Source organism: Numida meleagris, chromosome 20 (genome assembly GCF_002078875.1).
Source record: "Numida meleagris isolate 19003 breed g44 Domestic line chromosome 20, NumMel1.0, whole genome shotgun sequence".
NCBI lineage: Eukaryota > Metazoa > Chordata > Aves > Galliformes > Numididae > Numida > Numida meleagris.
In genome coordinates this window covers 6717328-6744539 of record NC_034428.1, presented here as the reverse complement: position 1 = coordinate 6744539, position 27212 = coordinate 6717328, and the positions used below count along the sequence as shown (strand labels likewise).

The 27212-nt window shown below is 62.7% G+C and overlaps 1 protein-coding gene across 1 annotated transcript; it reads right to left on the bottom strand.

Moving 5' to 3' along the window:
• LOC110386991 (basement membrane-specific heparan sulfate proteoglycan core protein-like) lies at window positions 169-27208 on the bottom strand (the record flags this gene model as incomplete). Its single annotated transcript, XM_021374658.1, has 86 exons — window positions 169-646; window positions 1290-1393; window positions 1459-1542; window positions 1621-1682; window positions 1769-1847; window positions 2474-2549; window positions 2651-2704; window positions 2778-2900; window positions 3081-3258; window positions 3334-3566; window positions 4118-4339; window positions 5241-5339; window positions 5437-5545; window positions 5623-5732; window positions 5810-5909; window positions 5981-6125; window positions 6203-6287; window positions 6526-6642; window positions 6710-6857; window positions 6938-7050; window positions 7130-7396; window positions 8189-8286; window positions 8369-8552; window positions 8626-8886; window positions 9843-10022; window positions 10100-10292; window positions 10369-10550; window positions 11120-11254; window positions 11328-11471; window positions 11560-11698; window positions 11774-11925; window positions 12013-12151; window positions 12241-12392; window positions 12473-12611; window positions 12711-12862; window positions 12942-13080; window positions 13167-13318; window positions 13412-13550; window positions 13937-14118; window positions 14475-14613; window positions 14754-14905; window positions 15038-15176; window positions 15331-15491; window positions 15577-15715; window positions 15793-15938; window positions 16042-16177; window positions 16260-16402; window positions 16492-16632; window positions 16714-16836; window positions 16995-17054; window positions 17213-17393; window positions 17781-17881; window positions 17959-18069; window positions 18295-18521; window positions 19487-19573; window positions 19638-19765; window positions 19857-19970; window positions 20158-20388; window positions 20475-20555; window positions 20623-20715; window positions 21539-21730; window positions 21812-21952; window positions 22029-22117; window positions 22204-22253; window positions 22335-22412; window positions 22495-22622; window positions 22712-22825; window positions 22897-23008; window positions 23086-23204; window positions 23281-23460; window positions 23528-23704; window positions 23905-24045; window positions 24210-24277; window positions 24345-24403; window positions 24486-24572; window positions 24655-24782; window positions 24854-25001; window positions 25083-25279; window positions 25366-25542; window positions 25617-25780; window positions 25850-25996; window positions 26086-26237; window positions 26467-26611; window positions 26706-26837; window positions 26903-27022; window positions 27097-27208. Coding segments are annotated over 86 exons (11724 nt in total), but the record flags the coding sequence as incomplete, so codon positions are not given.

Sequence of the window (27212 nt, the reverse complement as noted above, 5' to 3'; positions counted from 1 at the left end):
CCTCCCCGTGTCCCCTTGCCAACCCCACAAGTCCATACCCCACCCAAAACATCAGCTTCATCCCCTCCCTCCCCACACAGACCCCAGTACCACTTCGAGCCCCGTGCCCCCTGTTCTTCCCGGATTTCGGATGACAGCCCCAGGTGCAGACCCACACATGGTCCGTCATGCTCGTTCTCTCTCCTTTAATGGGTGTCCCAGCACGGGGGGGCTGGGGGAGCCCACTGCCCCCACCAACACCCAGGATTGTCCCTTGCGCCCCCCACCCAGGTGCCACCCCAGGAGGCACCCGAGCGGCCCGGCCGCCCCAGCGTGGGTTGGGTCGGGAGTGGGGAGGGGGGGTGTAAACATTGTTGTGGGGTCCCGGCCCCCCCGGAGCTATCCCAGGGCAGCGAAGCACCGTTTTCTCGTGGCTTTTTGGAAAAATAATAATAAACCCGACAGAACTCATCCCCCAAGCTGTGTGGGGGGGGAGAGGGGGGCTAGGAGGGGCAGGGGGCAATAGCAGAGCCCCCCACCGCGCCATGCCGCAGGTCAATGGGGTGCCGGGGGGTCCCTGCGGGTGCCAGCACCAGGCTCCGCACACATCCTGACACACCGCTGAGGAACTTGCCGGCTGTGAGGCTGCGGGGGTCTGGGGCACCGCCTGCAGGAGGGAGGGGGGGGATGCGTGAGTGTGGGGACATGAGGACGTGGCACCCCACGGTCCTCACACAGGTCTGCTTCCCATGTCCTGTCTCATGTCCCATCTAAGCATCATGTGTCCCCTTCCCATATCCGCTCTCTTGTCCTGTCCCATGTCCCATCCCATGTCCCACATCAACTCTCATCACATGTCCCTTCCCATGTCCCCACCCCACTCCGTGTCCCATGTCCCATTTCCATGCCACACCACATACCATCTCGCATCCAATTCGTGCCCTGTCCCATGGCCCCCGGTGCCTCATCATGTCCTGTCCTGCATCCACGCTAAAGCCCACGTCCCATCGTGTCCCATCCCGTGTTTTCAGTGTCCCATCATGTCCCATTCCTTGCAGCATCCCATCTGCCGTATCCCATCCTGTACCCACACCATGTCCTACCCCATAGTCTCCTATGTCCTCCCTCCACCACCCCCCATTATGTCCCATCTCATATCCTGTCCTGTCTGTGTTGTGTCCCCTCCCGTGTCCCGTGTCCCACCCCATGTCATACTCCATCCCACATCCCATGCTCCATCACATACCCCATCCCGTGTCCCATATCATGTCCCATCCCATGCTGTGCCCCTACTCCCCATGTCCCCGTACCGATGTAGACGCTGCCCTGGGTGTTGGCCATGACATTGGTTCCTGGGGACTCTCCGAGCACCGGCTCCTCCCCATCCACCTGCAGCCACCCGCGCCGGCCCTGCCTGTGGAGCAGTGTCAGCACCCATGTCCCAACCCCGACCCCAACCCCATTGCATCCCAACCCCACCTGGCCACCGTCACGTGGTGCCACTCGCCATCATTGACAGGGTCTTCGGAGATGATGGTGGCCTCGCCACTGCCCAGCTGGTAGCTGTGGGGACACACAGGGCTGAGCACGGGGACACATGAGTGGCATGAGGGCCCAAGGGACACACGTGTCCCTGCTCACCTGAACACCAGGTGCCCATCCTTCAGGCCCAGCCCCACGAAGTCTTTGGCTTTGCCACTCTCCTGTGGGTACATCGGGGCCGTGAGCGGGATGGGGACAACCCTGTCCCCTCCCTGGAGCTGGACGCCCTGGCCATGTCCCCACTCACCGCCCCATGCCACAGAAGCAGCCCCTCAGTGCTCCTTGTCCTCAGCTCCAGCTCAATGGTGTCCTGCAAATCGGGTGCACTGCAACGAGAGGGGCCTGCCATGGGTACAAAGCCTGGGAGAATGCAACGCAGTGGGTGCAAGAATGCAGTAGGTACAAGAAATAAAGGGTGCAGAAATGCAATGGGTTCAAGAATGCAGCAGGTACAACACAATGGGTACAAGAATGCAATAGAAACAAGAATGCACTGGGTGCAAGAATGCAATGGGTACAAGGATGCAGTAGGTACAACAGCACGATGGGTGCAAGAATGCACTGGGTACAAGCACACAATGGATGCAACATGGCAGGGGGGGTGATGAGTCATGATGGCTGTGATGCTGCAGGAAGGGATGCAGCACCATAATGGGTACAGTTCTGCAGGAGAGGGTGCAGCAGCCTTGTAGGGTGCAACGCCACGAAAAGGGTGCAATGCTGTGATTGGGGCAATGTGGTGGCTAGGGCACAGCACGCTGGGAAGGATGCAACACTGATGGGTGCAGCACTGGAAGAAAGGTCCAATGCAGCAACGGGTACAATGCAGCAGGAAAGGGGCACAGCAGCCTCCATGGGTGGAGCACCATGGGAAAGGTGCAGTGTAGTGGGAAGGGTGCAACACTGTGATGGGTACAATGCTGCAAGGGTCCCTGTTCCTGCTGTCACTCACCCATGGGGGAAGAGGTGGCCGGGCAGGGCCAGGTAGGAGCCCTCACGGAATGCGGCGCTGAACTGCCCGGGGGTGTCTGTGGGGAGACGGGGTGAGGAGGAGCCACTAAGCACATCCCCAGCAGCGGCTTTGGGTGCAAAAAGAGGAAATAGGTGCACAGCACCCTGGGGAGCGTACCGCTGCCACCGCTGCCCTCCTGCCAGTCCCGGTCCAGCTCTGCTTGCGCTGCACCTGCAGGCAAGAGGGCGATGGGGACTGGTGGCACATCCCCACGTGTCCCCATGTCCCCACGCCCCCAGCTCACCATGCTGGCAGTAGGGGCCGGCGTAGCCCTCAGGGCAGATGCAGCTGTTGTCCTTGCAGGTGCCACCGTGCAGGCAGGGGTTGTGCTCCAGGCACTGGTCGGCCACCCGCTCGCAGCGCGGCCCTGGGAACATGGTGGTGGCATATGGTGACACAGGCACGCGGGGCTTCAGCACCTCCCACGCCCGCTCGCACACGCAGCATGCACGCGCAGCATATGCACACTGCACACACACCAGGTGCATGCATGCAGACTGCACGTGCACGCACACACTGTGCACACACCCAGCCCCACGGCACTCACCGCTGAAGCCAGGGGTGCAGAGGCAGCGGAAGGGCGGGCTGCCAGCAGGCAGGGGCAGGCAGCGGCCACCATGCAGGCAGGGTGCGTGCAGGCAGGGCGAGCTCTGCCCACACTGCCCTACGCCCCGGCTGCGCAGGAAGCTGTACGACAGATCCACCTTCTTCCCGTTGATGGAGACCTGTGCCGGACAGGGGGGTTTAACCTAGGGCAACCTGCGCCCATGGTATCCCGCACCAGTGCCCGGGGGGCTCACCTCGCCGATGCACCCCTGGAAGGAGGCGTTGGTGGGGGGCCGCAGGGGGGGCTCCACACCCCCCAGGTAGAGCGGGCTGCGCAGGTTGAGCCCCTGGCTCTTGCCGGGTGAGGAGCGTTGCACCGGGGCACCGCCGTCCACCGTCATTGTCCCGTCCTTGTGCACCCGCTCAGCTGTCACCCGGTGCCAGCGGCCCAGCGCCACCGGCTCGATGCTCCGCAGCACCGCTGTGCCTGCAGTGTGGCAGGATGACACCATGACTTGGCACCACCACCACCCACAGGGAGGCCAGGAGGCACCAGGGCTGCTTGGGGACCCTGGTGGTGCTTGGGGACCTGAGTGATGCCCTGGGTGATGCCTGGGGACCCCAGGGATATGCTGGGACCCTGGTGGTGCTCGGAGACCCCAATTGTGTCAGGACAACCCGCAGACATCAGGAGACCCAATGGTGCTCGGAGGTGTTGGCAGCTCCTGGGGGCCAAAGAGATGCCGGGGGACCCCAGAGATGCTAAAGTTCCTTGGTGACATTCTGGGAATCTGTCAGTGCCTGGGGACCCAAGTGACACCAAGAAACCCCAGCTGATGCCAGGGGGGTGGCAGTAATGCTTGGGATCCTCAGTGACACCAGTGATGCCTGGGGACCCGTCCCAGGCCTGACACCCAGGGACACCATAACACTTGGGAACCCCAGCGATGCCAGGCCACCCTGGTCATATCAAGACCTGCACTGTGACACCAGAGCCCCGTCAGCGACACCAAGCCCTGCTGTGCCGTGCCAGCCTACCTGAGCCCAGCTCATAGTGGAACTCGAGGTGGCCGCCGACCATGGCGATGGCAACGAAGTCCTCGACTGGGGAGGCTTTGCCAGCACTGAAGAGCAGCAGTCCATCAGGTGCACGCGGCAGGAACTCGGCCTCCACCCGCAGCTCATGGTGCACGTTGGTCAGGGGTGGGTATGAGACGAAGGCGCCCACCTCATCAAAGGACGGCACGCTCACCGCCTCGCCTGCAACACCCACACCTCAGCACCCATCCCCATGCTGTCCCTCTCCCCTGGCTGGTACCTCACGCCCCGTCTCCACCATTCCCATCCCTCAGGGTGGTATCCAGCCCCACTTCCGTGTCCCCACGGTGGTCCCCAATTCCCCATCCCCATTGTGTCCATGATGGCCATGTCCCCAGGTGGCAACTAGTTCCCTGCCTCCATCCTGCCTGTATCCCCAGGTTGGTCCCAACTCCATGTCCATGTCCCCAGGGTCATCTCCATCTACATGTTCCTGCCCCAAACTAGACCCATGCTCATGTCCCTGGAAGTATTCAAGGCAAGGCTGGACGTAGCTCTGGGCAGCCTGGTCTAGTGGTTGGCAACCCTGCACTCAGCAGGGGGGTTGGAACTTGATGATCTTTGAGGTCCCTTTCAACCCAGGCCATTCTGTGATTCTATGATTCTATCATTCATGTCTCCAGTGTGGTCCCAGCCCCACGTCCATATCCCCAGGGGGGTCCCATCCCTATGCCTGTATCCCCAGAATCATCTCCAAGCATGCCTGTCTCCCCAAGGTTGTCCTATCCCCATGCCCATCTCCTGGGTCACCCCATCCCCATGTCCCTGTCCCTGGGGTTGTCCCCAGCCCCATGCCTCTGCCCCCAGGGCAGTCTCAGCTCCATGCCTGTGTCATCCCCACCCCTCATACCTGTGTCCCCCAGGGAGTCCCAGACCCTCGCCCTGGTCCCGAGTTATTCTCATCCCCATTCCCACGTCTGTGTCCCCAAGGTGGTCCTCCTACCCCTATGCCCCTGTCCCCTGGGTTGTCCGATCCCCATGCACATCCCCAGGAGGGTCCCAGCCCCACACCCCAGACCCTGGTGTTGTCCCCACCCCATGCCCTGTCCCTGACTGTGCCCACCTTCAGTGCACCTCTCCCCGGACTTGCCCAGGTGGCAGCGGCAGCTATAGCCCTGCCCATCTGGCCGGCTGACACAGGTGGCATCAGGCCCACACGCCTCTGCCAAGAGACAGAGGGGACAGAGACAGGCTATGAGCACTGGGCGTCCCCACACCCAGAGGGCAGCAGGTGACATCCCTGCAGTGCAGGCACCCACCTGGGTGGCAGTGCAGAGCCTGCGAGTACTCGCAGTTGCTGCCGGTGAAGCCATGGGGACAGTGGCAGACGTAGGTGCTGCTCTCCGCATCCTCACAGATGCCACCGTTCTGTGGGTTAGGGACACAGATAAGCACCAGAAACAGGACTGGCAGAAGAGGACAGCAAGCATTGTGCCCGGCCTCACCTGGCAGGGCCGGTCCTGGCACGTGGGACAGTTGGAGACACCATGTGCCTGCAGGTCCAGCTCCCCGAAGGCCACCTCCTCGTTCTGGATGCGCAGCTGGCGCACGCAGCCTGTGGGACACAGCAAGGGGACACACACAGCCCTGTTCCCAGTGCTGGCCCCCCACACCCACTGTCCCACCACTTACCCACGAAGCCGCGACTCAGCCCTGTCTTGGCCACGATGGCATAATCGGGGTACCCGCCGAGGTACAGCTCCTCATTCAGGTCCAGCCCTTGGAACTTGCCCTGCAGGCACAGACAGGTGGGCACGGCCGCCCCGAATTCCCCCACAGCCATGGGGTTCCTGCACCCCATACCTGCGAAGTCCCATTAACAGGGGGCTGCCCATCCACCTGCAGCGAGCCACGTGTCAGGTTGCGGAAGAGGCGCACGGTGTGGTACTTGCCCAGGCGCAGTGGTGTTGGATCCCGGATGGTGGCCATGCCAGAGCCAGCATCAAACCTACCATCAAATGGGGAGATATATAGGGTGAGGAGGGTGCTGCCTCCCCAGCTGGCAGCACCTTCCCATGCTCTCACCTGAACTCAGGGCGCCCGCCCACCAGCCCGAAGGAAATAAAGTCGGCGCCACTGCTCTTGCGCTGCCCGTTGTAGAGGAGCATCCCTATGGGGACACAGCAGGGTTAGCATGACGGCAGTGCGGGACAGCCCTGACGCACCCCAGGGAGCGGGGAGCGCGAAGGCCCCCAGGGTGGGCGCTCACCTGAGTACAGAATGAGAGCTAAAGGAGGGAGAAAGATGGAAAGGAGGACAGACAGACGGAGGAGGAGAGAGAAGGAATGAGAGCAGGCCAGTGTGGTGTGATCGGGCTTGTGTGGCTGAGGGGCCCCTGCAGTGCTCACCATCGGCAGCGTCGGGCCGGAAGGTGATCTGGATCTCGAAGGTCTTGTAGGCATCCTTGATGGTGGGCAGCGGCAGGAAGGAGCGGGGCGTCTGCGTGAAGTAGGGCACCAGGCGCTCTGCGAGGACACAGGGCTCAGTGGGGATGGGGATGCGGCCCCCCCAGCCAGTCCACCCAGTACTCACCTCGCACCTTCAGCACGTAGAAGGCCCTCTCCTGGCCGCGGCGGTTGCTGGCAGCACAGGCATACACGCCAGCATCCTCGGGGCGCACGGCTGGCAGCATCAGTGCTGTGCCCTCCACCCGCGCACCTTCTGGCAGCTCTCCCTCCAGCTGTGGGGATAACAGGAGTCAGCACCCATGGGGCACCCATCCCCGCCTTCCTACGGCCACATCCCCGCATTCCTGCTCACCTTACTCCAGCTGATCTCCGGCACGGGGAAGCCGGACGCCAGGCAAGGCAGGATGGCCACTGAGCCCACTGACACCTCCTTCACCTCTGGCTGCCCAGCGATGTGTGGGGCAGCTGTGAACAGACGGAGCCGTCACCCCCCATGCTGGGGTTGGGGACACCCTCCCCACTCCGCGTCCCCAACTGCACTCACCCTGCACATGGAGGATGACGTGGGACTGCACGGTGCCCACGGAGTTGGTGGCAGTGCAGCGGTATTGCCCCGCATCCGCCCGCTCCACCCGCTCAATGGTCAGGGTGCCGGCGCGAACCAGCACCCCTGGGCGGATCCGACCTCCCACTTTGCTCCAGGTGACATGGGGCTGTGGCTCGCCCAGCCCTAGGCACTCCAGCTCCACCTCCGTGCCTGCCAGCACCGTCTGCACCGCCGTCCGGATGTTAATCAGGGCCCTGGGCAGAGCTGGGGGGGACAGGATGGTTTTGGGGTGCCCCTGGGCACGGGGAGGCATTGTAGGATTTGGGGAGGCAACCAGTAAAGTGAGAGATTGGGGGTACCAGGGTGCCTGTGGGGAGAAGTGGGGAGTACCAGAGTGCCCACAGGTACAGGGAGATGAGGGGTTTTGGGGTGCCCATGGATATGGGAAAATAGGGGGGGCACCAGGGTGCCTGTAGGCATGGGGAGAAACAGGGGGCACTGGGGTGCACATAGGTGTCCATGGGAGAGATGAGGGGTACCAAGGTGTTCATGGGTGGGGGGAGGCGGGGGGCACTGGGGTGCCGGAGGGCAACAGTGAGAGGTCGGAGGGTAGCAGGGTGCTAAGGGGAATGGGGAGAAATAGGTGTGTGTCAGGGTGACTGTGGGAGTGGGAAGAAAAAGGGATACAGTGGTGCCTGTAGGCATGCAGAGATGGGGGAACCAGGCTGCTGTGGAGCATGGGGAGAAACCAGGTGTACCAGGGAATCTGAGGGCATGGGGAAAATAAGGGATACCAGAGTGCCCAGGGGCATGGGGAGGGATTGGGATATGGGAGTGATTATGGGGAGAAAACAAGGGTACCCAGGGGCATGGGGTGATGAGGGTACCAGGGAGCCTGTGGGAAGGGTAGGCAGGCTCAGCAGGTGCCCATGGCTTCGGGGCGATGAGGGGCACTGGGGTATATGGGGCTGAGGTCAGCAGGTGTCTGTGGGTGCAGCAGGGACTCAGGGGCAGCAAGGTGCTGCTGTTTGCAGGGTCAGTTTGGTGGGCTCCTACCCTGCACAGCAAGCGTGGCCCGGTCCTCCACCTGCCCGCCTGGAGCACTGGCCCGGCACACATACACCCCTTGTGCCCCTTGTACCAGCTCTGGGATCCTGCAGGGACACAGGGGACACACACAGGTGTGGGACCCGTGGGGCACTGCCCATGCCCTCACACCACCCCATCCCGCCTTACCGCAGCACCCCGTCCCGCACGCTGTGCCGGGGGGGCAGCTCCCCACCATCCTTCAGCCACTCCAGGCGCGCCCGCGGGTCTGACGCAGCACAGGAGAACTCGGCCGTGCTGCCCACCCCTTTCACCAGGCTCCCCGGTGTTACCCGCACGGCCAGGGGACCACCGCCATCACTGCCGCCGTCACCTGCATGGGATGTAGAGGTGACCCTGGGCATCGCGGGCATCCCCAGCATGGCACGGGGCACGCGGGCACTCACCATGGACAGCGACGCGGGCAAAGGTCTCGGCGGTGCCCACACGGTTGGTGACCAGGCAGCGGTAGGTGCCGGCGTCGGCAGGCAGCACGGGGCTGATGCGCAGGAGGCCGGCGCGGGGCACGGCGCGGGGGGACAGGCTGCCGTTGAGCTTGTCCCAAGTGTAGAGCAGCGGCGGGGTGCCGTGGGCCAGGCACTGAAGCTGCACCATGTCGCCCGCGCGCACCGTGCTGTCCTCTGGTAGGCTCGTGGCGTACGGCGGGGCTGCGGGACAGAGCCATCAGCACATGGTGAGAACGGGATGGGGGATGAAGGGGTCAGTGGGGCACAGAGAGTGGCAGTGGGAGGGTGTGGGTGGGGTGGGGATGGAGCTGTGCTGGGATGGGTGAGAGATGGATGAGTCTGAGAGGAAGGGATGGATGGAGGGGTGGGGGTGAAGGTGGATGTGTGCAGGGATGGGTGCTGGGATGTAACAGAGAGAAGGGGATGGATGGAGAAAAGAGAGATGTGCACAGGGAAGGACAAGAGGTGGATGGATCTCCAAGGAAGGGATGTGGGGGAAGGTGGACGTGTGCAGGGATGAGTGAGTGGATGGATGCATTATGGACATGTCCAAGAGAAAAGGATGGAGGGAGTGCCAGCTGAGATGGACGAGTGACAGATGGAATGAAGATAGGTGAAGAAGGGATGGCTAGAGTCGTGAGCAGCAAAAGAGAGAAAAGCGTGCAGATGAGAGTTCAGATGGATCCACAAGGAAAAGATGGATGGAGCAACGTTAAGAAATAGATATACACGTGGCTGAGTGCCAGGATGGATGAGTGAGGACAGCTTCATGAGTTGTGGATGGATGGAAGACTGTGAGCAGAAGCAGAAAGAGCTGTCTGCAGGGCTGAGTGCTGGGATGGCCGAGAAACAGGCAGATCTGTGAACAGTGGATGGAGCGCAGTGTGAGCACAGAGAGATGATGTGCACTGAGATGGACAAGGCAATGGAAACATCAAGGAGGAAGGGATGGATGAAGGTGTCCGTAAGTAGTTGGAGAGGATGATGAATGCTGGGATGGGCGAGTGAGGACGGAATTACGTGTGAGAGGAGTGTGAGAAGTGATGGGACACGAGCAGAGCTGGAAGGGATGGACAGACAGATGGATGGAGAGAGAGCAGCAAAGGGCGAGTGGGTGATGGAAGTGGATGCGCGCTGCACCGACCGCAGCCCCTTACTCTCCACATCGAGGGTGATGAAGACCTCAGTGAAGCCGGCAGGGCTGCTGGCATTGCAGATGTACTGGCCCGAGTCCTGCTGCGCAGCACGGGGGATCACCAGGGTGCCATTCACCACGCGGTGCTGCCAGGGCAGCGGTGCCCGCAGCTTTGACCACTCGATCCTGGGCTCTGGCTCACCTGTGGGCACATCACCGCATGTCACCCGGGGCAGGGGGTCCAGGCGGGCACCCATGGAGGCTCTCCCCATCCCATACCTGTGGCCGAGCAGTGCAGTGTGGCGGTGTCCCCAGCCACCACTGTGACGGTGGGCGGTGCAGTGACCCTGGGGGCCCCAGGATGCCTCTGTGCCGTCTCCACGGTGACATCCACGCGAGCTTGTGCTGAACCCAGGGCACTCTGTGCTGTGCAGATGTAGGTCCCGGCATGCTCTGGTTTGGCTGGTGAGAGCTGGCAAGGGGATAGAGTGAGTTGTGAGTGCCTAACACATCCTGGAGTACGCAGCATCCTGGGATGCCCCACTCACCTGCAGCACGGCCTGGCTGTCCATGTGCAGCAGCGTCTGGTGCTCCACCTTCTGCCGCGAGCCCAGACGGCTCCAGCGCACCAGTGGCCGTGGCTCACCCCGGCCCAGGCACTCTAGGCTGACAGATTTGCCCTCCTTCACTGTCACAGGGCCTGGTGGCATCACTGACACTGTGGGGGCACCTGGAGAACAGGGAAGGCATCAGTGTGGAGATGGGCATGAGGACATCACCACTGGCGGGGCACCTGGAGGACATCAGTGTGGCCATGGGGACACTGCAACTCCAAAGGTAGCTAGAGCACATGGAGGACATCACAGGGACAGAGGTGGAGGTACAGGCACTCCAGGGGCACCTGGAGGATATCTGCTTGGGGACATGGACACCACCATCCCAGAGGTGCCTGAAGCTTGATAAGGATGTCAGTGTGGGGATAGGGACTCCACCACTCCAGAAGCATCTGGAGAACATCCCAAGGGGACAGAGACAGGGTCAGTACCAGCCCTTGGGCACCCAGGCCATATGGGGATGGGGACACCACCATCCCAGGGGTGCCTGTAGCAAACAGAAGACATCAGCATGGGGATAGAGACATCAGAATGGAGATGGAAACACCACAACCATCCTGGGGGCACCTGGAGCATAAGGGGGACAACAATATGGGGACAAGGACAGGGACACCACCACCTGAGAAGCACCTGGAGCATGAGGAGGAAGTGGGGACAGGGATGGGAACACCCAGCCAACTTGTACCTTGCACCAGGAGGTTGACGACGCTGCTGGCAACGCCGAAGCGGTTGGAGGCCACGCAGTGGTACGCACCCTGGTTGCCCACATGGGCACCAGTGATAGAGATGACAGAACCATTGGCACTGATCTTCACGTTGTCTGGGCAAAGAGAAGGTTCAGTGCCTGGGCTACCATGGGGACCACGCTGGGGCCACCCAAGGGACCACTGTACCTTGGAGGTGTTGGCCAGGCCCCATCCGCCAGGTGACATTGATGGGCCGAGCACCGTCGTGGATGCGGCACTTAAAGGTGGCATCCTCGCCCGGGGCCACAGCCATGCTGTGCGGGTCGATGGAGATGATGGGGCTCTGCAGGCCTGTGACAACAAGGGACAGGGGAGCCACTAAGGTCACCCACACTGCCCCTGGCACCAGAACTCTTCTTTGCCCTGTGGCTGCACTCACGGTAGCTGGAGCTGTCACGTGAGGTGACGGTGACAACAACACTGGCCTCACGGGAGGTGCTGCCCAAGTCTGCCCGGCACACGTACTCGCCCGAATCAGCCACAGAGAGCTGTGAGAGCCTCAGGCGGGACCCAGACATCTGAGAGGTAGCAGGGGGTGGCATCAGCTGGACATGCAGGGCCACCAGCCTCTGCCCTGCCACATCCCCACCTACCTGGTGCTTGGCTGGGAGAGACCCGCCGCGCTTATACCAGGTGAAGGTGGCCTGGCCCTGGCCGGCCACCACGCAGTCAAGGTCCAGGGTCTGTCCCTCGGTGACAGAGGATGCTGAGGACTCAATGCGGATAGGTGGCATGACACTGGAGGCTGCACAGGCAGAGTTAAGGGTAAGGTCCCTACCAGCACGAGGGACCAGCACGGTTCCTATGTCCCCATCGACAGCATTGCACTCACGGTGGGAGGGGCTGGCACCATCATCGATGGTGACAACGAGGGATGTCTCCTGCGTGACGCCGCCCGTAGTCACTCGGCACACGTATTCACCCGAATCAGCTGCCGACACCTGCGGGATGCGCAGGCGGGTGCCTGACACCTGTTGGGGACACAATGGGGATATGTCAGTACCAGAGAGTGGGGGACAGGGCAGGATTTTGGGGTGGCCTCCTGTTCCCCATGCCCTACCTGGTGGCCAGCAGGCAGGGAGCCACCACGCTTGTACCAGGTGACAGTAGTGGGACCAGATCCTCCCACCACACAGTTGAGGTCAAGGGTCTGTCCCTCGGCGATGGCGGAGGATGAGGACTCAATGCGTACGGGCTGGGAGGCTCCAGGGGCTGGGGACAGGGAATGGGGACGCTCAGCACCATGGTGGCACATGTCTGTCCGCAAGCGCTGCCCTCTCGCTCGCACTCACAGTAGTAGGTGCCAGCACTGCTGGGGACGGTGACGATGACAGAAGCCTCCTGTGTGGTGGTCCCCAGGGTGACCCGGCACACATACTCGCCCGAATCGGCCACTGACACCTGGGTGAGGCGCAGGTGGGTGCCTGACACCTGTTTGGACATAGCAGGGACACATCAGTGCCAGCGAGCAGTGACAGCACAGGGTGTGGGGCTGAGCCCTCAAAGTGACACCAGCTCCTTGCACCCTACCTGGCTGTTGGGGGGCAGAGCCCCCCCGCGCCGGTACCACGTGACTTGGGGGTGGCCCTGCCCAGCCACCATACAGTTGAGGTCCAGGGTCTGTCCCTCAGTGACGGAGGCAGACGAGGTCTCAATCCTCACAGGTGGCGTGACGCCCACAGCTGGGGAGCAGCGGGGTCACCAGGTGCAGCCACCCCCGGGTCACGCCCTATGTTCTCTCCCAGTCCCCATTCCCAGTACCGTATGAGGAGCCAGCGCCGGTCTGGATGGTGACAATGAGGGATGTCTCATGTGTGACACCACCTGTGGCCACCCGGCACACGTACTCGCCAGAATCGGCCGCTGACACCTGGGGGATGCGCAGGCGGGTGCCTGACACCTGGGGGAACACACATCAGATGAACACCTTGACACCCCAAAACCCTTCTTTCTGCCTCAAAATGCTCGCCTGGCATCTCCACCTACCTGGTGCTTGGCTGGCAGGGACCCGCCACGCTTGTACCAGGTGATGGTGGCCTGGCCCTGGCTGGCCACAATGCAGTCAAGGTCCAGAGTCTGTCCCTCGGACACAGAGGATGACGAGGACTCAATACGTACCGGGGGCATGACACCAGAGGCTGGGGATGAAGGCAGCACAGTCACCCCATGGGGACATGGAGTGATATGGTCCCATGTCCCCATCCCTTTCCAGTCCCGACTTCCCCACTCACGGTAGGAGCCGGCCCCGCTGGGCTGGATGGTCACCATGACGCTGGCTTCCTTGGTGGTGGCCCCGCTGCTCACCCGGCACACATACTCACCTGAGTCGGCCGCTGTCACCTGCAGCAGCCGCAGCCGGGAGCCAGACACCTGCAAGGAGACAGGGGGACACTGGAGCCTGTGTGGGGCTGCTTGGGCTTGCACAGGGTCTTGTAGGCTTCCACAGGGGCCTTTGGCTTGCAAGGAGACATGTGGGCCTGCACGGAGCCAGGAGAGCTTGCATGGGATCATTTGGGCTTCTGCAAGTGCCATTTGGTCATGCATAGGACAATGCAAGCTTGCATATCGCCACTTGAGACTGCCTGGACACCAGCTGGGCTTGCATGGGGACATGTGGTATTGCATGGTGCCACTTGAGCTTATGTGGGACCATGTGGGCTTGCATGGGGACATTCGAGTTTGCTTGGGGACATCTGGGGTTGCACACAGCCATGTGGCCTTGCACAAGGCCATGGGTCAATCCCAACCTTCCCTACCTTAGGGACAGTCCCCTCCATGTCCCCCACCTGGTGCCTGGCTGGTAGGGACCCGCCGCGCTTGTACCAGGTGACAGTGGCTTGTGCAGGGCTGGCGATGACGCAGTTGAGGTCCAGGGTCTGCCCCTCAGTGACAGTGGAGGATGAAGACTCAATGCGCAGTGGCGTTGTGCCACCTGGGGCTGGGGACCAAGACAGGAGAGTTAGAGACAGCACTGTGCATCACCACATGTGTCCCACCTAGGGACACCAGGATCCTGGGAAGCCACCAGCAGCAGGACCTGGGCTGTGCCATGCTCCCAGCTGCTGGGCACACAGTGGGTGTCCAGCCCCATCCCTCCCTGCTGGGTGCTTTCTGCATGGCTGCATGGCAGCTCTGCAACCATACAGGTGTGCATGCAGGGCTGTCCCCAAAAGCTGTTACCAGGTGGGGACCTGGTAACAGCAAACCCAGGATGATTACGCACATGGGTGGCAGCTCCAGTGAGTGTCACCCACCTGCAGGTAACATCCCTGTTCCTAGCCTGTCCCCACTCACGGTAGGAGCCAGCCCCGCTGGGCTGGATGGTCACCATGACGCTGGCTTCCTTGGTGGTGGTCCCACTGCTCACCCGGCACACGTACTCGCCCGAGTCGGCCACTGTCACCTGCAGCAGCCGCAGCCGGGAGCCGGACACCTACGGTGAGGGAACAGGGGGACACTGAGCTCCATGTGAGGCTGCTGCTGGGGCTTGCATGGGGACATCTGGGCCTGCATGGGACCACGGATCAAACCCAGCCATCGCACCCTGGGGACAGACCTCTCTGTGTCCCCTACCTGGTGCCTGGCTGGTAGGGACCCGCCACGCTTGTACCAGGTGACAGTGGCTTGTGCAGGGCTGGCGATGACACAGTTGAGGTCCAGGGTCTGTCCCTCGGTGACAGCAGAGGATGAGGACTCGATGCGCAGCGGTGTTGTGCCACCTGGGGCTGGGGACAGAGACAGGAGGGTGACACCGTGACAGTGGCTGAGCCCCACTGGCAGGAGCACACGAGAGCCGGCTCGGTGCTGCAGCACACGGGGACAGCCTGTGGGCAGTGCTACCCCTGATCCCCACTCACGGTAGGAGCCGGCCCCTCTGGGCTGGATGGTCACCATGACGCTGGCTTCCTTGGTGGTGGTCCCACTGCTCGCCCGGCACACGTACTCGCCTGAGTCAGCCGCTGTCACCTGCAGCAGTCGCAGCCGGGATCCAGACACCTGTGGGGGGGCAGGGGCACATCGGAGCCTGCGTGGGGCTGCTGGGGCTTCCACAGGGCCACCTGGGCTTGCACAGTAATAACTAGGCTTGCAAGGGACATGAATCATTCCCAACCTTCCCCACTGTGGGGTCAGACGCTCCTGTGTGCCCTACCTGGTGCCTGGCCGGCAGGGACCCACCACGCTTGTACCAGGTGACGGTGGCCTGCGAAGGGCTGGCAATGACACAGTTGAGGTCCAAGGTCTGTCCTTCAGCCACGGCAGAGGAGGATGCCTCAATCCTGACAGGAGCCTGGCCACCTGAGGCTGGTGGTCCTGGAGAGGGAGCGAATGATGGCCAGATGGTGGTGTGACACTTGGGGCCACCCATGGCCACCCGCAGGGCAGAGCCCAGCCTCACCGTAGGACAAACCAGAACTGGACACAACAGTGACGAAGACGGATGCCTCACGGACACTGGTCCCCGAGCTCACCCGGCACACGTACTCGCCTGAATCAGCTACGGTGACATGGGGGACACGGAGACGGGACCCTGATACCTGGTGGGGACACATCGGTGTCAGAGAGAGAAGCACAGGGCAGGATTTGGGGTGGCCTTCTGTTCCCTGTGCCCTACCTGGTGGCCTGCAGGCAGGGAGCCGCCGCGCTTGTACCAGGTGATAGTGACATGGCCAGATCCTGCCACCACGCAGTCGAGGTCCAGAGTCTGTCCCTCAGTCACAGAAGGTGATGAGGACTCAATGCGCACAGGTGGTGCGGCTCCTGCAGGAGTCGGGGCGGGTTGTAGGACCAGAAGGTATCCAGGGCACCCCAAAACTGTCCCCAACCTCTGTGGCATCCCCAAAGCGGCATCCCCAACCCTTACCTGGCACCACCACCACCTCAATGCTGGCGCGGGCCGTGCCAGCAGCGCTGGTGCCCACACAGAGGTAGATGCCACCGTCAGCGACAGTGATGGAGGGGATGAGCAGTGTGGCGATGTCAGTGTGCTCAGAGCGGGACTGCAGCATGGGAACAGGGTGAGTGGTGCCTGGGGCGTGCCACCAGACCCCAGAGCACCTATGGGTGCTGCACTCAGCTCACCTGCAGTGGCAGGGTGCCACCCTGCTTCTCCCAGGAGATGGTGGCAGTGGGTGACCCCGACACGCGGCAGTACAGCCGCACTGTTGAGCCCTCCTGCACCTCTGTCCGCTCTGGGCTAACCTGCACCCGCGGCTCATTGGCACCTGTGGGCAGCATGTCTTCAGTGCCAGCACTGGGATGGGGACATCAAGGACATCAGAGGACACTGGGGACACTGAGGTGCAATGCTCACCTTGCACATGAAGGTAACCCCGTGCCATGTCCTGCCCGGAGCTGCTGCGTGCGCGGCACGCGTAGTGCCCCTCATCAGATGGCTCAACAGCGCTGAACCGCAGTGTCCCACCTTGGACAACCGCTCGCGGTGGCAGCGCACCTGCAGGGACACAGGCACCACGTTACCCCCACTGCATCCCCCAGCCTGGTCCCCATGTCCCCACACATGGTGAGCACCTACCGAGCCACTCAAGGGTGGGTGTGGGGTTGCCGGTGGCCACACAGCGGAACTCGGCTGGCTGCCCTGGTGCCACGCTCAGCTGCGCTGGCTCCACGCTGGCGGTGGGGGCGGTGGCGGTGGCAGCTGTGGTGACATGTGGCAGGGGCTCAGGGTGCGCCGGTGCCTCCCAGAGGGTGGCACAAAGCAGAGCAATGGCGTGGTGCAGGGTGAGCGATCGAGCCCGACGTGCAGCAGGCAGGGGGTGTGTGTGGCCCCAAACGGGTCCCCCTATGGTGACTTACCCGGTCTGTGCCCCTCCATAAACTCAACGGGTCCATAAAACATCTGGGTCTTTGAGGGGGCTGCAAAGGGAGGGTCGGGTTTAAGTCTAGTGGGGCCCAACACCCCAGAGCCTGAGTTCCAGCTTTTGCAGGAGGAGCTTTCACCCAGACTCTTGGGGTTCACACGGCTCGGCCCCTGCCCATTTGGAAGTGGCCCCCAGGGTGTGAGGTGGACGCACCCTGGACATAGAGCGTGGCTGTGCCCTCATCCATGTCCAGCATGTTGGAGCCAGTGCATACGTAGACACCGGCGTCCTCAGGCTGCACGTTGCGGATAGTGAGGATGCCGTTGAAGTCCATGGCGCGTGATGGCAGTGTCCCGTGGTTCTGCCGTGTCCACACCAGGGTGTAGGCAGGGGACTGGGGGAGGACAGGGAGTAATGAGGCACCCAAGGGTGCTTGTGGGACCCACACGGTTGGACAAGCACCCAGGGGCATCTGTGTGCCCTGCATGGCGCCATGGGGCCCCACACGGGGAGAGAAGGGCACCTAAATGTGTTCCCATGCCCAAGCAGGCACCCAGGGGTGTCTGTGCATCCCTTGTGGCCACGTCAGTGCCCAAGGGTCGCTACATGGTGACGTGGGCACTCACAAGGCCTGAATGACCCAGAGCGCACACATGGGTGCCAACATGCCCTAAATGATTCAGAGAGCACCCGTGGGTGCCCACACACCCTGTGAGACCTGCTGAGCTCCCATGGGTGCCCACACCCCCCCCGCCCACATCACTGTGGTCCCCCTGCTCACCTTGCTCTTGGCTGTGCAGATGAAGGTGACGTCAGCCCCAGGCTTCACTCGCTGCACCCTCTTCTCCTCCACGGTGACGGTGATGGGCTTGGTGGGGGTCTCTGCGCACAAACAAAAGGGCTGAGCCCCATTCCCACCCTCATTCCCCGTCACCACCCGTCCACCTGCCATGCCCTACCGGTGACGATGACCTCAGTGCGGCTGCTGTTGCTGTGCTGCAGGTTGCGGCAGGAGCAGACATAGACACCGGCCTCAGAGGGCTGGATGTTGGCAAAGTGCAGCTCCTCACCTGGGGGCACGGGGTGGGTGAGACTCACATATCCCCATCCTCATCCCTTGTCCTCATTCCCATCCCCATCCCTGCCCTATCCCTGTCCCAATCCCTTGTCCCCATCCCCATTCCAGTCCCTTGTCACTGTTCTCCACTGTACCCATTCCTGTCCCCATCCTATCCCTGTCCCAGTCCCTTGTCCCCATCCCTGCCTCCAACCCTGTCCCCATTCCAGGACCCTGCCTTGCCGCCGGCTCTGGGCACTGCTGGGCAGGGGCCGCCCATCCTCTCGGGACCAGTGGTAGTACAAGGGGGGTTCTCCGATGGCCTGGCACCGCAGTGTCACCGCACTGCCCTGTGGCACTGCCGTGCGCGGTGGGTGGACGCGGACGCTGAGTAGGGATGGTGGGCCCAGTGGAATGCAGGTCTGGCCCTGCACACTGGGGTCTCCTGTGTAGCCTGGAGCACACCTGCAGGGGACATGAGGGGAGGATGTAGGGGACAATACTGGGATGCAGATATCAGGGTGAGGATATCAGGGTGGGGATATCAGAGTGAGGATATGACAATGTTGGGATGAGGATGTTGGGGTGAGGATATGGGGGTGATGATATGGGGGTGGATATCAGGATGGAGACACTGGGGTGAGGGATGCTCAAGTGAGGATGTGATAATATTGGGGTGAGGAGGCTGGGGTGAGGACAAGGGGTGATGACAGTGCGTTGAGAAATCAAGGTGAGGATGTTGGGGTGAGTATGTAGGCATGTCAGGTTGAGTATATTGGGGTGGAGATACTGGGGCGGGGCTACTGGGGTGTGGATGTTGGAGTGAGGACATTGGGGCTGGGATACAGGAGGGATATTGGATGGGGTGATGATATTGAGGTCGGAATGTTCAGGTGGGGATGGGGGGGATACTGGGATGGGGATATTGGGGGAATTATATTTGGATCATGATATTGGGATGGTGATTTTGGGGTACAGATGTTGAGGTGAGAATATGAATATATTGTGGTGAGGATAATCAGGTGGGGACATCAGGGTGTGGATAGGGGGTGGGGATGTCCAGGTTGGTTGTTGGGGTGGGAATATTGGGACGATGATGTAAAGGTGAGCACATCAAAGTGGGTACACTGAGGTGCAGATATCAGAATGGGTCCTTCAGGGTGAGGACACAGGGGTGGGTATATCAAGGTAAGTACATAGGGGTGGGTATACCAGGGTGGGTATATCAAGGTGGGTATATACGGGTGGGTATACCAGGGTGGGTATATCAAGGTGGGTATATACGGGTGGGTATACCAGGGTGGGTATATCAAGGTGGGTATATACGGGTGGGTATACCAGGGTGGGTATATCAAGGTGGGTATATACGGGTGGGTATACCAGGGTGGGTACATTGGGGTGGGCCCATCGGGTGTCCCCGTGCTGCTCACCGCTCACAGTACTGCCCGGTGTACCCTGGCGCGCAGGCAGTGCAGCGGTACCCACCACCTCCCAGGCTCTCACAGGTCCTCGAGAACCTGCAGGGACAAGAGGGCAGCATGGGGCCGTCCCCTCCCCATGCCCCCAGCCCCCAGCACTCACTGGTTCTCAGGGTGCAGCAGCGGGCAGGCGCAGGGCTGGCAGTCCTCAGGTGTGCCAGCGGTGGCGTCCCCATAGAAGCCGGGTGCACACTGCTCGCAGAAGTCCCCCGCTGTGTTGTGCAGGCAGCCCTGTGGGGCACATGGCAGCAGGGGGATGGTGCTGGGAGGTGCCCCCAATACCCCAAAGTGCTGCATGCCACCAGCAGCCCTCCCAGCTTACAGAGCAGAGGCCACTCTCGGGGTGGCAGGTGTCAGAGTGGCCATTGCACTCACAGAGCTCGCAGTGTCCCAGGTACAGGCCGCCCCCAGTGCGTGTGTAGCCAGGGGCACAGTCCTGTGAGGCAGAGAAAGACAGAGTCAGCGCCATGGCCACATACCCAGCCCGCACGCTGGGCAGGGCAGTGCATGCTGCACCAGGCCTCATCTGGTGGGCAGGCCAGTGCAGGCCGCGCCAGGCCCCATTCGGCAGGCAGGGCAGTGCAGGCCGCACCAGGCCTGGAGGCCCTGTGGGCCCAGCTCACCTGGCAGGACAGGCCGCGATACCCTGGTGGGCACCGGCACTCCTCCACCTCTGGTGCTGGGGGCAGGCCGGGCCGGGGGGGCACAGCTGTGTCCATGCTGAGGGCAGCGATGGCGGCCCGGGCTGTGCTGCTGGCGTAGGTGGCACGGATGAGGATCTCGTCTAGGTCAGCCAGTGCCATCATCAGGTGCTCCCGCGTGGCTGGCTGCCCGTCTGGCCGCTGCCAGTGGTGCTGCAGGCAGGGGGTGATGTCAGGGGGGCATCGCCTCGGCACACCCCCCCTGGAGGATGAGGACCAACCAAGCCCAATTTTCCTACCTCCTGGAAAATGATCTCATAGGCACGTGGTGTGCGGGGTGGCAGTTCGGGCTGGTAGGCCACCAGTGTGATGTCGTTGCCCTGTGGGTGAAGGGGGGTCAGCACACCAACTGCCAAACATCCCCCCCTCCCATAATCACCTACTGACCGTGATCTGGATGTCGGCATCAGGCAGGGGACTCTCCCGGCCCCCTGGGGTGTAGGTCAGGGTGTAGCGGAGCCGCCCACCATAGGAGCCCACCTGTGGGTGCGAAATGGGTGGTGGGAATTGGGGGGGCTCGGTGCAAGTGTGGGCCCCCACTAAGGGCAGCAGGCAGGGAGGAAATGGGGGCTGCCATGGGAAAGGGGTATGGAGAGGTGGGGGGTTGGAAGGGAGAGGGGAAAAGGAAAGGGAAAGAGGACATGGAAAGGGGAGGGAAAAAGTGAAAAAAAAAAGGAAGATGTGAACAAGGAGAAAGGAAAAAGGGGGAAAGGGGGAAAAGAAAAAAAGGGGGAAAAGAAAAAAAGGGGGAAAAGAAAAAAAAAGGGAAAAAGGGGAAAAGAGAAAAAAAAGGGAAAAAGGAAGAATGAGGAAAGAAGAAGAAAGGAGGGAGAAAGGAAAGAAAAAAGGATGGAAAAAGGATGGAGAAAGGAAGGAGAAAGGAAAGAGAAAGGAAGGAGAAAGGAAAGAGAAAAGAAAGAGAAAGGAAAGAGATAAAAGAGAGAAGGAGAAAGGAGGAAAGAAAAAAGGAAGAAGAAAAAAGGAAAAAGGAATCAAAGGAGAAACAGAACAAAAGAAATATAGAAAAGAAAACAGAAAAGCAAATTAGAAAGAGAAGAGGAAGGGAAAAGTAAAGAAAAAAAAGGGAATAGGAAAGGAGGAAATGGAAAAGATAAAGGAGAAGCTAAGAAAAAAGGAAGAGAAAAGAGCAAGAGCAAAAGTGAAAATGGAAGAGGTAGAGTAAGAAGGAAAGAAGAAAAAAGGAAGGAGGGAGGAGGAGGCACTGGGAGGCTGCACCACAGCTGAGGAGCTGGGGCCATAAGTCCCCACCGGCCACAGGGAGGGGACACCCACAAGCTGTTACCTTGTCGCCCAGGTAGGGCTGGGGCAGCTGCCAGTAGTAGGACTCAGGGGACAGCTCCCCAAAGCGCCCATAGGTGAGCTGAGGCCCCTGGGTGCCCATCTCCACACTGAAGCCAGTGGCCACACGGGTGCTGCGCTGTCGGTTCACCAGCGCAAAGCCCTGCCAGCTCCCAGCGGCGAACGGAGTTCGCACCTGCAGGACACTATGGCTCAGTGCCTCGGGGGCACTGGGGGATGGCAGGGACCTGCGGGGCCCACGGCGATGGGGACTCACCATGTCCCGGGAGTAGGAGGTGCTGGTGCAGTGCTGCACGATGCCCATGCAGAAGCAGGGCAGGCAGCCTGCTGGGTTTTCGGCACTCAGGTGGAAGTGGTGGGGGCGGCAGGTGGCACAGTGTGGGCCCTCCACATTGGCCTGTGGGATGGGGCAGGTGATGCTGTCATCCCCATCCCAATGCGGGGACAGGTCGCAGCACATGGACATGGCTCACCTTGCACTGGCATAGCCCGCTGGCATCGCACTGCTCGCTGGTGCTGCCCTGCATGTCACACTGGCACTGGCCACCAGTGGCCCCTGGCTCTGGGGGTGACAGGAGGGGAAAGAGGTTAAGTAGGGTCCCCAACACTGGCACGGGGACACCGCGTTGTCCCCTCCCCACAGCTTACCTCGGCACAGCTCTCCCCGCAGTGGGTCCCCCATGTAGCCGGGCAAGCACCTTTGAGGAAGAAGGAAATAAGGTGTTGAGAAGGGTCCTCAATACCCCCACGCACCTCCTTGCCACCACCGTCCCCCACACCTCTCGCAGAGCCGCCCAGTGTGTCCTGGAGCGCAGGTACTGCACGTAGGCTGCCCATCTGTGTCCTCAAAGCAGCTCCTGCGTGGGACAGGAGGACAGGGCGATGGGTGAGCCCCAGCTGGCAGCCCTGGGGACATGGAGGGGGCTGGAGGGCACCTACTGCCTGTCAGTATGGGGCCCGTGGCATGGGCAGGGCCGGCAGTCGCCTGGGGTCCCACGAGTGGCATCGCCATAGTAGCCAGGCTGGCACTTGTCACACTGAGAACCCTCTGTGTGGTCCCGGCAGCCCTGGTATAGTGGGGAAAGAATGATGCTGGCACAATGGAAGGGTCCCCACCATGTCCCCCACACCATCCCCACAACAGCACCACACTCACCTGGCACTCGCCGGTCTCAGGGTGGCACTCGGTGGCATGCCCATGGCACTGACAGCGCTCGCAGGTGCCCAGGTAGAGCCCGCTGGTGCTGCGCGCATAGCCCACGTCGCAGTCCTGCGGGAACAGGAATGGGTGTGGGCCACCAGCTGCGTCCCCAGAGTCATGAGGACAGTGGGGGGCCTCACCTGGCACGAGGGGCCACGGTACCCGGGCGGGCAGGTGCAGTCTTCCACCTCCAGTGCCGGTGGCCGGCCAGTGGCATGGGGCACAGCCACATCCAGACGGACATCAGCGAGCCTGCGGGGTGAGACAGGACATCCCACTGCCCTTCCCACGTGTCCCCTGTCCCCAGACAGCGTCACCCGCCCCGCTACCTGCTCTCTGTCGGCTGCTCTGAGTAGGACGCGCGGATCATGAGGACATCGATGTCAGCCAGGGCCATCAGGAGGTGCTCCCGGGTGGCATCGCGTCCATCCACTCTGCGCCAGGCGTGCTGCTGGCACAACCCCGTGGTGACCAACACAGTCCCAGAGTATCCAGGCCCACCCCAGAGGGACATCATCTCTCACCTCGCGGAAGGGCACCGTGATGGTGGTGGGGACACCAGGCGCAGGGCTGGCATCGGAGAAGTACTTGAGGGAGATCCCGTTGCCTTGCAGCAGGACGTCAGGCTGGTGCTGCAGCGGCTGGGCACCCACCGGTGCTCGGTGCGTCACCGTGTACTTCAGCTCACCCCCGTACGATGTCACCTGTGCAGGGACAGGGCTCAGCCAGGCTCGGGGGCACCCAGCTGTCCTCCTGTCCCTGCTGCGGCACCTTGTCTCCAGTGAAGGATGTGGGCAGCACCCAGAAGTAGACGTCACGAGGCAGCGTGTGGAAGTCCGAGAAGATGAGTTCCCCCAGGGCAGCAAAGCGCGAGCCCTTAATGGCCGTCCTCGTGCCCGCCAGGTTGGCCAGGTGCAGCGGTGCCACCTCCTCAGAAGTGACACGGACCTGCAGAGGTGGGGGGACAGGGGCACGGGCATCCACGTTGAGGCACAGCATGGCATAGCACAGCACAGCGCAACACAGTATGGAACATGGCATTGTACAACGTGGCATCGCACAACACGGCATGACACAGTGCAACAGAGCCCAGCACAAGATGGCACGGCACAAGGTGGTACGGCACAAGGTGGCACGGCACTGCCTACCTGATCGCGGCTCCAGGAGGAGCTAGCGCACTGCCGTGAGACACCCATGCAGAAGCACTTGAGGCAGCCGTCAGGGTTGGCATCGCTCAAGTGGAAGGTCCCCACGGCGCACTCGTCACACTGCCGCCCCGTCACGTTGGGCTGCGGGAGGGGGACCAGCATTGGGAAACTGGTGGCCACCGGGATGAGGAAACTGGGTGCTGCAGAGGGTGCTGCAGGGGACTGGACTGGGTGTGGGGGAAATAGAGTGGGTCCAATGGGGGACAGGACTGGGTGCCACTGGGCTGGGGCTGGCAGACACCCACCTTGCAGCGGCATGTGCCACCCACCGCATCCTTGCCCCCACGTGCATCACACTTGACGAGCTCCTGGCCTGCAGGGAGAGGAGGGTGAGGGTGGGCAGAGCCAAAGGGGATGGAGGGGACCAGGGGGACACTCACCGATGCGGGTGCACTTGCCGCCAGGCTGGATGGGGTCTCCTTCGTAGCCCGGGGCACACCTGTGGGGGACATGGGGTGGTGGGAGGTGGCCGGGGGACACCCGTTCCCAGATGGTGCTTCACCCCCGCCCTGCACACCCACCTCTCACAGCGGCGACCGGCGTAGCCAGGGGCACAGGCGTCACAGGTGGCCTGGCCGTCCGTGTCCAAGAAGCACGACTCGGAGAACCTGCAGTGAGAGGACAGTGATGGGGGGACATTGATGCAGGGCCAGGATGTGGCACCGGGCCCTCCCTTGGGGCGGCACCCACCTGCGGGCTGGCTCAGTGTAGGGGCAGGGGCAGGGGCGGCAGGCGGTGGCCGTGCCCTGCGTGGCATCACCGAAGAAGCCGGGTTTGCACTTCTCACACTGGGGACCCTCAGTGTTGTGTTGGCAGTTCTGGGGGGCAGCAAAGGGCTTAGCAACACCGTCCCACGACCAAGCTGCTGTCCCCACACCCCTGTCCTCACCAGGCAATGCCCGTAGACCTGGTCGCAGGTGCTGGAGTGGCCATGGCAGCTGCAGCCAGAGCACGTCCCCAGGTAGGGGCCTTGCGGCACCCGCTCAAAGTTGGCAGCGCACCGCTGGCATGACAGCCCAGTGTAGCCCACAGGACACCTGGGGACACAGCAGTGTGGTGGTGGCACCACAGTGGTAGCACCACACCGGTGGCAGCATTGCTTTGCCACTGCTGGTCACCTGCACTCCTCAACGTCCCCGGCGGGTTCCAAGCCGGTGTCTCCAGGGCCGGTGACATCCAAGGCCACGTCACTGAGCCCCACACTGGCCATGCGCCCATCATACACTGCCCGCACCAAGACACCCTCCAGCCTCTGCAGCACCATCAGCAGCAGCTCCCGGCTCACCGGCGCACCCGTCTCATCTTCCCAGTTGTCCTGCCGGGGATGGTGACACCAGTGTCACCGAGGAGTGCCACCTGTGACCATTGGTGCTGGTTGGCCCCTATCCTCAGCACACCCACCTCGGTGAAGGGGATGTGGCGGCGGTTGAGGACATCAGGCTGGGTGGTGCTGGCGCGTGCCTGGAGCTGGCGGCCGTGGCCCCGCAGCAGCACGTCGGGGCGCGGGGCTGGCTCAGGGGGCCCTCGGCCCAGCCGGTAGCGTATGCCATAGCTCAGTGCTCCCCCGTAGGCATCCACCTGACAGCAGAAGCATGGGGTCAGCGGTGGCAACGGGATGTTCCCAAGCCCTGCCGCTGTCCCATAGTTGTCACCTTGTCACCCAGGAATTGGGCCGGCAGTGCCCAGAAGGCATCGAGGGCCAGGAAGCGCCGGGACAGGTCCAGCAGCTGGAATTCCTCGGTGGCCATGTCCACATGCAGCTGGGTGGCCGACAGCGCCGGCACAGATGGGGCCGATGGCACCGTCACATTGACACCTGCAGGGAGAGACTCAGCCCTGCACATCCCCAAACCCTGTGCCCTGCCCCCCCATCCCCATCACTCACCCTTGAAGTCATCGGGGCGATCGAAGCTCAGGTGAATGCGGCGGCGGTGGCGGGTGGTGGCGTGGCAGGAGGAGGTGACACCGAAGCAGAAGCAGGGCAGGCAGCGGGACGTGCCCGTTACCTGGAAATGGCCCTCAGGGCAGGGACCTGCGGGAAAGGGTGGGATGTGGGTGAGAGCGCAGGGATGGGATGGGATGGGATGGGATGGGGTGGTGGCGGCAGCTGGGGACGCTCACCAGGGCGTGGGGTGACCGTGAGGACGCTGTCGGGGATGCCGAAGACCATGCCGCGGGTGTTGATGGCCTCACAGGTGTAGGCACCCTGGTCGGCTTCCTTCACGTCCCGGATGGTCAGCGTGCCCTGCCCGCCCTCGCTCACAATGGACACCCTGTGCAGCAGGTCAGCGCACCGCACGCCCAGCACGCGGCGCCAGCATGGCACCCCGCCCATGCTGCCCGCCCCACGCCCCGCCCCCAACAGAAGCCCCGCCCACCACCGCATACCACGCCCCCTCCCATTAAGCTCCTCCCACCGCGAGCCACACCCCACATCGAGCCCCACCCCCTTCCATCGTAGCCCCGCCCCTCGTCCATAGCCCCACCCCCATCCCCACCCACCTGCGGCTGGCGGGGATGCTGCCCCAGTTGAGGCGCCAGGTGATGATGGGGGTGGGCACGCCGGTGGCTGCGCAGGTGAAGCTGACCGTCTGCCCCGGCACCGCCCGCACCGACTCCTGCGGCGGCGTCACCACCTGCGGCGGCACTGCAGGGGGACACGTGTCACCCCCCGTCCGGCATCCCCACCAGCACCGTGCCATGGCGCTGGGTGCCCCACGGTGTCCCTGGACGGCACTTACTGCAGCCGACCTCGTCGGAGCGGTCGGGGCAGTCGGGCTCCTCGTCGCAGTGGTAGCTGGCGGGGATGCAGGCGCCGCTGACCACGCAGCTGAACTGGTCGGGGCCGCAGGGCATGCCGGGCACCTTGGTGGCTGTGGGGACATCGGCCGTCAGGCCGCGCCGTGCCGTGTGTCCCCGCACCCCAAGCCACACTCACGGCAGCCGGTCTCATCCGAGCCGTCCCCGCAGTCGTTGTCCCCATCGCAGCGCCACAGCTTCAGGGCGCAGTGCCCATTGCGGCACTTGAACTCGTTGGGCTCGCAGGGCGACGGGGTGCCTGGGGGGGGGGGGGACAGCGAGGGTCAGCGCCCACAGGGCCACCGCCACCATCCCCGCACCCCAGCCACTCACCACAGCCCTCTTCGTCGCTGCCGTCGGGGCAGTCGCGCTCTCCGTCGCAGAGGTAATCGCGGGGCACGCAGCGCCCGTCGGCGCAGGCGGTCTCGGCGGGGCGGCAGCCATGGGGC